The sequence below is a fragment of the Astatotilapia calliptera genome, chromosome 16 (assembly GCF_900246225.1).
Source record: "Astatotilapia calliptera chromosome 16, fAstCal1.2, whole genome shotgun sequence".
Classification (NCBI taxonomy): Eukaryota; Metazoa; Chordata; class Actinopteri; order Cichliformes; family Cichlidae; genus Astatotilapia; species Astatotilapia calliptera.
Genome location: NC_039317.1, coordinates 13,443,580 through 13,456,298, shown reverse-complemented (window position 1 = coordinate 13,456,298; position 12,719 = coordinate 13,443,580). Strand labels below are relative to the sequence as shown.

Sequence of the window (12,719 nt, the reverse complement as noted above, 5' to 3'; positions counted from 1 at the left end):
TATCTCTTCCACAACCTGAAAAGATCCTCAGTCGAAGTCAGCAGTGCTCTACCTGCACTATACACAGTGCAAGTAGAGCACCGCTCCCCCTCCTGAGTTGCCTGACAATTTTGCCAGAAATTCTTGGAGACGGTCCGAAAACCTCTCCAAGCTCCTCCCCCACCTGCGTTTTTGCTTCAGCCACAGCCTTCAGCCATAATTGAAATAAAAAATAAATATATTTTCAAAAATGTAGAAATCAAACAGCAAAATTGTTTCTGAAAGCTGTAGAAAAAAAAAACTCACTTAACTTAACTAACTCAGTGAAAGAACGGCCACTCACTCATTTATTACTAAAATAAAATAATTGAAGATTTCATTTTTTACATAGATATTTTCATTTTTCACAATTATTGTCAATGCATGTTTACTGGTACATTCTTATTCCTTATATAAGAAAATATGACCACAAGAGCATTTTTATAATTTATTGATGTAACTGCAGAAACATCAGGCCAGCTCAGCCCCTGGAAAGAGGTTGGTGAGCCGGCCTTCAAACACTGCAGCAGATAAACTTCAGATTTTACTTACAGAGAACATGTTGACCTACCACTCACACTTGATAACATATGCAGACTTTTTTTTAAACAGATTTTGGGTAATGTTATTATAATGATATTTTCTATTAGCTATGCTAACTTCATGGTGTGGCAAGTCAAAATGTTTCAAGTAATAAAAATTTGACCACTGGGTACAACATACAACATGGACAGTGCTGGAATAATATTTCTTGTTTGTTTGATGTTTGCTTTTGTGTAAAAGAAAAATAACAATGTAGATCTTCACACATAAACTGTTTGGTGTATAAAATGAATGAGTACCCCCCAAAAATGAAATTAAATAAATAATCGATTATTTATTTTTATTGACTTGTCCATGGTCCTAGTGTCCAGCGTAGTCTTTAACGTCAGGAGCCACATTTCTGCACAGCTGTCTCTGATGACGTCCCCGGCCCTGCTGCTTCTAAGACGCCTTCATCAGATCCTGGGCTCAGTGATGCAGCAGAGGCTTTTTCTCTCAACCCCTGCCCCGCTCTCTTTCCAGCTAAGATGACAAGAGAAACACATGGGAGTCAGTGATATTTACAGTGTAATGCTCCTGCATAAATCTACACGCACACTGTCTTTACCGCTAATACCGGTAACCCTAATCTCATGCTTAACGATGTAATGTCTTAAGAACTATGTTATATGTGCAGTTCACTGGTAAAAATAAGTGTTGCTTGTTTACTAAATTAATGTTTTGCATAAGTGTAAGACAAAAATGACTCATTAGAATGAAAAATAATAAATAGAGGCACAGTTCAGCTAACATTTAACGAAGATCTGCGACATCCACAGTCATAGACAGTTTGAACTTTTTTCCTGCTTGCAGTTTATTTCCATTAGTTGGTTATTATCTTACCTATAGCACTACATGGTGTCAGGATGGGCTTCTCCTGTTGCTCTCCTTCAGCGATGGAAGCCCGGATCCTTCTAACCACGTAGATGCTAGCTGCAATATGAAACAACAACACAACAAAACAACACGATTTTCTATGAGTATGAGTGTGCTTTGTGTAATGTTTTGTTTTGTTGTACATATTTGTCTATCTATACGTGTGTGTATATAAAATATATAATATATAAATATACAGTCAAGCCACATGTATACACTGTATATACAGTCACATAGATAGGTAGATCTTATTGTGGAAAAAATGTAAACACCGCGTGGACGCGAAACGGTTTAACAGGGATTTCAGAAAAGTCTCCTACCTTTTATTAGCAGTCACACCATCGTTTCTGTCCAGTGTCAATCTGTACTTTTCGTAAACTTCTCCGTAACAGGTACACACAGCTTCCTGTGTCCGCGAATGGTTATAAAAGCTCACAACCTACTACATATTGTGCCGGAGGCGGGGCTTCAAGAAACACTGCTTTCTGATTGGCTGAGCTGTTACGAAAGCTGAACATGTAATGAAGACGATGTGCGATGAGCAATACCTGTGCAGTGGTGACATAAGAATGATTATACAGAATTGGGGTTGACGTAACATTTACAGGATATCTAATAAAATATAATAATAATAATAATAATCTTTACTTATACAGCAACTTTCAAAACAGATTTTACAGATTTAATAGAACTACAAATTCAAAAAAACTAAAAGGGTAGGCAGGCATTGAAGGGATGTCACCAAAAAGAATACAAATATAAACAAATACAAGCGAGTCTATTGAAATGAGCTTTAAGAAGCGATTTCCTCGGGTGGATCATTTTAAAGTTGAGGAGCCCTGATGGCAAAAGTAGTCACCTCTAGGTTTAACTCTTGATTTTGGAACAGCTGTAAGTGCTCTGAATGTGGATCCAAGACAACTCAGGCTGTATCCCAATTCAGGGTCTGCAGCCTTAAAGGCCGCATTTTAAGGCCGATTACGTCACAGCGACGCGACGAAGACTGCTCGAAATGCGGCCCTCAAATGCGTCCTTCATTTCCCTGAATTTTAAGGGCGTGGCGGTGTAGACTTCGTGGCCCAACATATCCCAGAATGCATAGCGCGGCGGTGGGTGTGGATAATTTTGCTGAAAAAAAAAAAACAGCGGATGAGGGGCCCCGAAGAGTAAACTTTAAGTAAGTACTGAATATTATGTGACTTATTTATGTGCAAATGTTTAATAACGAAGAACATTAAAACATTACTGTTGGCCACATGTCGGCAAAGTTATGTGACATTAGTGATGTTTGTACTAACTTGGTTTTAAAGCCTTTACTTTAAAATATACGCCGTTCAATAGCTGACCTTAATCTTACAGAGAATGATCAAAGCTCATGTAGAAACAAGCAAACAAATGAACAAAATATGTTCTCCTTCATTTCTGTCAAACAATGCTGTATGAAACGTTTCCAGCTGTTAGTATCTTGGTTGCTAGGCAACCTGGGCAGCGCGACGGAGGCTAGACCGTCCCATTTCACAAGCCTCGCACTTCCGGCCTTAGCGGTCTTTGAGTACGTGGCCCTTGTGGACCGTTAAGGCTGCATACGTTAAGGCTGCAGACCCTGAATTGGGATACAGCCTCATGCTCATATGGGGTCAATAACTGTTAGCAGCTTGGGGCCAAATCCAGGAGACTTTTAAGTGGCCAGTAAAATATTAAAATAAAATAACATGTGCAGGAGGCCAATGCAGAGAACCCAGGAGAGTGGCGTTGTCTAGTAGATACTAGATAAAACCTTAATCAAGCTTCATAATTATGCACAGTGTGTGGTATATAGGAGTAAATAAAAAATCAGGGTGATCCATTTAATAATTTATTGTCATTCACAGATTGCAATTTACAGAGCTTCATTTATTCGAATCCAATCCTAACAAACAACATTTAGATCCAGTATTTGTGTCCCAACACATCTGTAATCTAGAATAGAAGCACGCTGAAGTCTACTTGACATCTTTTTACAAGAGCACAGCCGTTTCTCATACAGTTGCATTTGTATATTCAATATATACACATAAAATTTCATTTAACTTAAAACTGTTTCCCACAGAAAGAAAAGCACAACAATTTCACAGAGAAACCAGATAAATCTCCTTCTTTCATATTACAATATATTTTTTACAACAACAACAAAAAACAACTTCAATCACCAAGAAAAACAGATGAGACACAGATAGTGAGTGGTTAAATTTATAAGGAATGCTGTGAGTTTATAGAGAGGAAGTTTCAGTTTGTTCTCCCAGGACATGAAGAACGATACCGCTGTAGATAAACTGAGGAGCCGCTAACGAAATGTTAATATTTTTGTAGGTTCTGCAGCCAGAGTTCTAAACAAAGACGTGAGTGGTATTATGGTCTTCCTCCCATCAGAGTCTCACAGTTTATTCACTAAATGAGACCTCACACAAAACACAAACATTCACTAGAGGGCTCTAAGGGGACAACAGGAGATTTGACAGGCAGAACTTAGTCCATCCTGATCTTCTGATTGGTCATCCTGTAGATGATGCTGTCGTAGCCCGGGTCCATGTTCCACAGGTTGTAAGCGACGACGATGACAGCGAGTGCGAGAACGATCATGAGCCACAGCACGATGTTGAAGACCACGGCGTACTCGACGTCGTACTTGTGAGCCAGGTTGTAGAGGCTGCCTCGGTTACTCTGAAAAATGTTTGCAGTAGTCAAGAAATTTAAAACAGCTATTTGGAACTAGTTTAAAGTGTCAGTGTCCGCAGCTAAGAAACAAAACAAACTCAGAATCACCACACAGCTGAATGAACGCCTCTCGAAAAGAAAAGTAATTTTGCTGCTATTCTCTGCTACATGACGCAGACCTCTAAACTACATGTGTTACAGAAAATGTGCTTGAAATGTAAATAAACCCATTCTAATTTGGTACATTTATGTCATGTTCAGGAAGTATCTCCTCTGGCATATATATATATTAAAAAGTAGGTTGACCCAGACTTACAATCTGTCTGGATTCCAGGATTGAGCGGGACTTCCTGGTTAAAGGAGCTTCAAAGGCCTTCACTGTAACGACCTCCACCACAGAGCTGTTGCCATAGAGACCATACACATCCTGCCCAAACTGAAATGAAAAAACAAAAACGCACACGGTTAAAATGTGGTTAAATTGTTAGCTGCAGAGGCGTATCGCTTCTTCAGATCTTCTTCTAACCTTCTGAAGGACAGAAGCGAGAAGGGCCGTGGCATCGCGGTACTGAGGGGAGTCTGGACCATAGAGCCGGCTCAGCTCCTCCAAGCCAGACAGCTCCAACGAGTACAGGTCAGGGGAGTGGTCCTTAGCCAAATGTCTGTGTCTCTGCAGCTACAGGAGGGAAAGAAAAGATTTGCGTCAAACACAACTCTTTTTTCCTTTTTTTTTGTAAGTGGAAAGAATTGCTTCAGTCCGAGGGAACAACTCACCAGAGCGGTGATATCATGCAGTACTTGGACTTCAGACAGGAAGAGCAAATCGGCCTAACAAAAATAAGAATAAAAGGGTAAGAAAGGCAAAGGAAGGAATTTTGGTTAACTAAGGAGTAAGAACTAGAGATGGCACGATACCACTTTTTTATGTCCGATACGATACCGATATCATAAATTTGGATATCTGCCGATACCGATATGAATCCGATATAGTGTTTTTTAATCAACAAAACTGTTTTTTTTTAAATATCTTGCTGAATTTTGTATAAGTTCATACTCAAGTTTAAAACAACAACTACACTAAAGCTATTCTGTTATACCTGTATGCAAAAAAAAAAAGTTTCATAGTTCAGCAATACTGATCAATCTAATAAACTTAAACCTACACCATCCTCCCTATTCTGGTATTTTAAAGAGTACTTAGCATAAATATTAAGCAACCTAACTAATAGGGTTCCAACTCCAATCAATTATTTTTCAAGAAATATTAAATAGATTCAACATCTTTCTTAAGCAAAATTGCAGACTGCACAGATGGTACCTTCCCAAAGGAAAAAGTACTATAGCTTACTAGGGTATATATATTACCGTAGACTTAATAGTTTCTATATACAGTAATGGACTTCTATTCCTTTTACATCAAATTAAAACTTTGGGTGTAAGATTCGGATAATTATTTATTAAAAGCTAGACATTTTAAATGAGAATAAAGAAAAGTGTGTCTTTGTGCCCCTTTTCCCTGTTAATGCCCTATCGGCCCCCCTGGCTAAACTTTGCTAGATCCGCCCCTGCACAGTTACCAGCCGTCAGCTACGTAGAAAAAGATCCTGGTGTAGAAAGTAATATTAAATAAATTCTAACAACAGCTGATCAAGCTTAAACGTGCTGCTGCTGTTCAGCCGCTGGTTTCCTCTTTCTGGTGCAAAGTGGGCCAAAAGCAAACTAGAGAGACGGACTCGCGACAGAAAAGCCGATCAGCTGATCGTTAAGCAGTTTCATGATTGAAGTAGCAGCAAGAGGAGGCAGTCGCTCCATATATCGCTTGTTAAGCTTAACGCAGGAATGCTTTACAAACATTCAGAGATGGACTTACACACTTGCTTTACTTCTCTCGGGGATAACTTTGTCGGAGATGAAATGCCGGGTTGCTAGCGAAGCTCCACATGCTATCCAGACCACCGACAGGTCCCGCATGCCACAGCCGCTCTATCACGTGATGCATACTGCTCCGACGTGCGAACGTTCTGAGGCGAGTTATGGCGCGTTGCAAGTTTTGTGAGGTGCTTTCGTGATATTTAATGGATCGGATTACATTTTTTATTTTTCTCCGATATCCGATCCAGTAATTTAGGTCAGTATGGACCGATACCGATACGTAATATCGGATCGGTCCATCTCTAGTAAGAACTAAGTCTTTTGGTTTTAAACGTGGCTAAGAACTGACCTCTGCATTTCTGCTGAGAGAGTTGAGGGGAAGAGAAGACAGCACTGAGCCATCCTGGGACAGACGGGCCCGGATCTGCTGCAACGTGACGGGTAAGTCCTCAAACACAGCATTGGCCTTGCCGAGCATATAGAGCCGCTGAAAGAAATGAAAGACAGGTCAAAGTAAATAACTAACAGTGCCTCAAGAGGGATGTCTCAGATAAGAAGTACATCAGCAGACTTTTATTACCTCCTCACTGGGGGCCAGCTGGAGGACTACAGGGGTGTCCTCAGCAAACAAAGAGTGTACAGTCTCTGCAACACTATCCATGGTGAAGGGAACGGGCTGCAGAAAAGAAGATAGCACCCTCATATACAGGTCTACACTTCTATTTATACCAAGATAAAAAGCTGATGCACAAAAACGGTCATACTTACATTCTCCAGGGGATATGAGGCCACGCTCTGAGGCAGAGCCAGGCTATCCACTCCTCTCACCACAACAAGAATGTTGGCCCGGGGCCGCTGGAACAACGGACCAGCCTGGAGGCCTGGCCACAATAGATCCTGTGCAATTGGACACGCATAGTAGAGCTTAAGCTGGCGTAATTATGAGCTTAGTCTTCTTCTATAACACTAATAAAACTGTGGAGCATGAGTTGAAGTAACGAATCACCTCTTGAACTGAGAAGCCCATGGTTAAAGCCACAAGGTCTGGAATCTTCTCTCCAGAAACCGGCCAGTCACCTTTCTGGAAGGACACAAACTCTGGAGCCTGCAGCACAGTGAAGCTGTCTCCATGGACACCTGAGGGGAAAAACAGCATGACTGTAAATCTAAGTGGAAAAGAATAGGGTACGGTTTTGTTTTTGTTTTTTAAAGTAAGACAAAAAAAAATATCACCACCTACAAATATAATTATTAGCTTAGCTTTCTTTTTGATCCCAATCACCACCAAACTTCAAACAAAACTAAAATAACCAGTGAAGTCACTATCTGTTGCCCGGTGCACTTTCTGTATCCAACTCATTGCCCAATTTTGTATTTTAAAATGTGGCCATTTTGCAATCACAAATTCCCACAAAAGGAACAAAAAGAAGCGTCACATGGCAACATGCACAAGTTTTTGAAAGAATGGCACATGTACTACTTTTTCTGTGAATGATTTAAAAATTAAATTACAACGAATTTTGTCCAATTCTGTCCGGAAACTTCTTTTGCTCCTGTACTGAATACTGACTCAGTGAATACAGCATTACTTAAAATATTTACCATCTAGCAAGAACTTTAGCTATCACCCCTCAGGCTAGTTTAGTGAGTAAGACGATCCAGTCGGGTTACACAGGAATACTTTCTTGTATTGTACCATTTCTTTTACCTGTCACAGATACAGAGTGATTTTTATCAACATATTGACCATTAAGTCGTGAGTTCTCAGAATCGGCTCTTTGAGCACAAGAATGACAACATCACAGAGCGCAAGTATGGCGACGCTCGCGGCTCTCCAACAGATTGCGAATCTGTATCTGTTTCAAGGCTTCAGTAGCAGTAAATCTAGATCCTCTAGATCTATTAGCTACATATGAAAGCAAAACATTACAATATAATTATGAAAAGTGGGACATTACAATAAAATCAAAGCCAATTATGTTTACCAGGGTTAATGACGCCAAGTAAATGTCAGTTTTTCTTACCAAACCAAGAGGGCCAATATTTGTTAGTGTTAGAACCAGACTGACACATTCATGGCAGTAAACTGTTTTACATCTATAAATATCACATGTGATTCATAATGACACATATTTCTTTTTTGCTGTTTTTCCAAAGAGGGCAGCATTGTGGCCTCACTGGTTTGTATCCAGCCTATGGAGTCTGCATGGGTTTGCAGATGGTTGCATGGTTTCTACAGTCAAACGACATGCACAGGTTTACACTAACTGTAGGCTCTAGTGTGTCTGTAGGTGTGAATGAGAGTTGTCTGTCTGCGCCTTAGCCCTGTGACAGACTGCAGACCTGTCCACCATGACAATATAGTGGCGACGCTTAGTTGGATATGCGTAATTAAAGAAATTACCTGTTTTGCATGACTCTGCCTTACTGTTCCTACATTATAATCAATCCGGTCCTTCTTGGCCACTGTGATTGCCATTTCTGCTACCCTACTGGTCAGATATCTCTTGAAAAAGACATTTTTAATATACATGATAAATTTACATGGACAAAGAGAGAATATATAAACTTCTACGTCTTCAACCTTGTGACAGGAATGTTCATTCTGGCTCAAAATGACTTGATATCATTCATTAGAGATATGTTTGACATATTATAGGTCAACACGTCATTTGCAACAGTTCAAATGTGGGCAATAATTTTTTGGCAGACAATCACTTTTTGATACAATGGAAGTCCCAAGCCTGGATAAATGGGAGGCCTGGAACGGCATACAGTTTAAAAATCTCTGCAAATCCCTTAGGAATAAGGAAACAGTTAAAAGTATTTAAACAGTGATAAGGCGTTAACACTATAACATTTACTGACTGTCAGCCCTGAGCTGCTGGAGGATGGCGCACAGTTTCTCACTGTTACAGCAAACACAAGAAGCAGCAGCCTGCTCAGTAACTATCGCCCCTCACCTTTCATGTGGATGAAGGAAGAACTCGTGACAGAGAGCTGATGGTGAATAAAGGGGAACCAGTGGCGTAGAGCATGTCACGTGACCACCCAGGCTTCTGTAAAATCGTAACCCTCTACCAGGAAGCCGTATATTTAGTACTTTCTTCATTTTTACATGACCTGGACGGATTTGTCAACCTCGTCCTTACGAATATTAACCACGTCCTCGTCGTCACTGGCAGATTTTAAGAAGCGACTGAGCTATAATCTCCGTTAGCAACAAGCTAACCCTGTGGTCTTCCGCTTGATGATAGTCCAAAGCCGAACAATGATTCTCAGCATCCGCAGAGTTATTATTCCACTTTCCCTCGTTTATATTAGCACGGTCGTACGAGTCTGGCCACAGAAATATTACAATGAGTTAAACGGCAACGCTAACAATGTTCCGGGCTCGGCGAGCGACCTACCATTCAGCGCATATAAGATACTTTACTATTACACGTAAATACGTGGGGGGAGGAAAACACCCCAACACGTCAGTAATGAAAAACTATTATTATGTATTTCTTACCGACTGTGAACAGACAGTAGAAGGTCAAAGTGACGGTAAAAACAGACTCCATCCTTCGCAAGATCTTCACAGACATCTCTCTCTCCTCTACAGCAGCGATCAGCTGACCTGCGTCTCGCTCTTGTAGGACTTCACGTGCGCTACCGCCGCCTGCTGGACTGGAGGGGAAACAACACTCGCTGACGACCAAACGTCGCTGTGATGTTTCTCCAAGGAGATTTTATTACATCGTAGTTATACTTCAACTAAACTTTACACCCTATATACACCTTAATCTTATCTAGTATTTGCTGTGCTTCTGTTTTACTGTATTTCGTTAGCAATTTTTGTTTTATATTGCTTTATGGATTTTATTGCGCTATTCTACTTCACTTGATTCTTTTCCCAATACCGAGCCACTACACAGCTCTTAGGATTCCCCTACGTGCTGAATTCCACGGTAACCTTGACTGTATTCATTTTATTGTTAGTGGTGCAACAAAAATAGTCATTGTCCTAAATTATCTTTCACTGCATGTGTTCTGCATCACCCATTCAAGCTCATTACAATAATTAGAAATAGAGTGTATATTTTAATAATATTTGTATTTTCATGCACTAATATCATTTTATTATTACACTAATATAGCACAAGGTTCAGTTACCTTTGTACAAAAATGCTTAGAAGAATTGTCCTTCAAGGAGCTAATATTTACTGTCTTACTTTAAGTACATTTTTGGAGCCGAGGTATTCTGGGAATCCATCCTACCTGGAAAAACATCCTACCCAATGTTTCTGCGCACAAAACCAACGCCGAATTAACTCCAACACCGGTACCTTTCATGTTTAATTGAGTAAAGAAGTTTCTTCAGTACTTCAGGGTTTACTGGAGTAAAGTTGTTCTGTTTGTTTGCTTTTAACACGGGTATCTGTACTTCAACTCAAGCAAGGAAGGTCTGCACTTTAGCCACCTGTGGTTAACACTGGGTCAACATTACAATGAAGTGAGTGCGATGAGGAAAAAACAAGTCACCCAGCATCTAAAAAATATGATATAATAAGATATATATATTTTTAAAAAGATAGAACAATATAAAATTAAACTCCACTAGAGACAGAAATAACGTTTAAAAAGTAACAAAAAATAAATATTCTTAAATTTACATGTTACATGAGGTGTCATGGTGGATTTGAGTAAAAGTAAGCATTCATTTTACTGGAACCCTCGAGTCGCTCACTTCCTAAGTATCTCCTTCCATATAATTTTTTACCAGGCTAATTTCACCTCTTCCTTACGTTGTTGTTGGGATTCCCTCCTGCACTTCTCAATGGATGGTGCTAGCAAGAACAGCTTCCGGTGCCTATGAGACTGAGCTGTTGCTGGTACTACTGTTGCAGCTGAAGGCCCAACTAACATATTGCATGTTCATTTATCAAATTTTGCTGCATTTATTTTTAGTTTAATTTTCTTTTCTTACCGTTTCAGCTTCACCTTTTCGCCACTTCTGCGACACCACACTGTGTTGTAGTGTCCAGTTTAGCCATGTTTAAAGGTAAGGATTGCTCAATGATATTTAATAAACTGGAAATTTAGAGCTGACAAGTACGGAGGATACGGAAGAGGATAAGGAACATTGGAAAAGAAAAAAAGTGGGCATGTCTTCTTTTTTTTTCTTTTGACGAATTCTGAGGAAATAAAGTAAGAATTCTGAGATTAAAGTCAAAATTCTGAGATTAAGGTCAGAACTTTGACGTTTTTCTCAGAATTTTGACTTGTGATTCTCAGGTGTCATTCTTTTCCCCACGCTGAGCCACTACAGCCAAATTCCACTTTAACCCCTTTACCAACTGGCCACCTAGCTGTAATAATAATAATAATAATAATAATAATAATGATGATGATGATGATGATGATTTCAACTTCTGTAACAACAGAATTCCTAAATTATGCAGTAAATTATTTATTTAAATTATTATTATTTGTTATTTTGCTTCACACCTGAAAGCTCAAGACTAAGAGGAAACACTGTGGTGCTGATGAATAATCTTATGTCATGGAGGGCATTCAGAGGAAAAATCTTTGTTAAACTACACATGCAGATCCATCTGCTGTGGTGACCTCTTGCAAGAAACTAGAATAAGTTTCTATTTTGCTTTGTTTTTCTATTTAATTGAGCTCTTTGGAGGATTTTATTTTTATGTAATTAAGCTATACTGTTTTTCTACCCAGTTAAAGCTACTTTTTAATAACTATGTTGTTTTGATGAGTCAAAACTAGAATTTTCCACCCCAACCTTTGCCTTAAATAAAGCCTTTCTTATCCTATCTTTAAAAAACATATCCCCTGGAGGGCTTACAAGTTTTTGTGAGATATATGAGATTATTTACTCTGCTATAATTGTCTTGCTGGTGTATAAACAAAGGCCTTGTACACAAAAAAAATTTTTTAATGACTCGTATATCTGCAAACTAGAATTACTGTGGATAAAATTGTAAATTTGAGGGCATTAATAATATTTTTCATTTCCTCTGTAAATTAATAGTTAAATGATGAAACCAACAATATTTATAGCTACACAAAACAGTGAAATAACCATCCAGGTTTTTTTTTCTCTTTGTTCCTTTGAACATTATTATGATCATGGGAGAAATATGGTTTGTAAACAGACATAAACCCATAGACCACCACTATATGCTGACAATCAACAGTGATAATCAATAATCAGACACATAAAAAACACGTGAATATACAGCATAGACAAAAACACACAGACACATAAAATAAAAGGCAGCAAATCGAGACAAAAATAGAAACGCTACTTAATGCTACTTTCGTTTTAAAACCAGCAGCAAACTTGCTGTAAAGTGCAGGTGTTGTGGTCTCCATTATGTTAGAGATTCAGTCTTTCAGGAATAAATGGAATCGAATGCACTTTGTCTTTATGTTTGGGAGAAGGTGTGTGTGTGTGTGTGTGTGTGTGTGTGTGTTACTATACTTGTGGGGACCAACTGTCACTTATGGGGACCAAATGCCCATCCCCATGAGTTTGAAGGCATGTTTGAGACTCAAAATGTGGTTTTAGTGTCAGGGTGACAATTAGGTTATGGTTAGGTTTAGAGGGTTAGAGTTAGGCATTCATTTTTCATGGTTAGGGTTAGGGTAAGATGCCAGGAAAAGCATTA

General features: G+C 39.2%; 1 protein-coding gene and 1 long non-coding RNA gene across 2 annotated transcripts; both read right to left on the bottom strand.

The window, feature by feature from the left end:
- Positions 1-452: 452 nt before the first annotated feature.
- LOC113007933 (uncharacterized) lies at positions 453-2,350 on the bottom strand. The gene is made up of 4 exons (XR_003269965.1): positions 2,336-2,350; positions 1,797-2,024; positions 1,444-1,533; positions 453-1,083 (listed from the first exon to the last, which is right to left on the bottom strand). It is a non-coding gene; the product is annotated as an uncharacterized LOC113007933 (long non-coding RNA).
- A 968-nt stretch (positions 2,351-3,318) lies between these two features.
- Positions 3,319-9,678, bottom strand: atp6ap2 (ATPase H+ transporting accessory protein 2). The gene is made up of 9 exons (XM_026145705.1): positions 9,557-9,678; positions 7,049-7,179; positions 6,811-6,939; positions 6,623-6,718; positions 6,392-6,529; positions 4,945-4,998; positions 4,697-4,846; positions 4,487-4,606; positions 3,319-4,176 (listed from the first exon to the last, which is right to left on the bottom strand). The coding sequence occupies exons 1-9, from the start codon at positions 9,630-9,632 to the stop codon at positions 3,982-3,984; spliced, it is 1,089 nt and encodes a 362-aa protein (XP_026001490.1). The 5' UTR covers positions 9,633-9,678; the 3' UTR covers positions 3,319-3,981.
- Between the last annotated feature and the right edge of the window lie 3,041 nt (positions 9,679-12,719).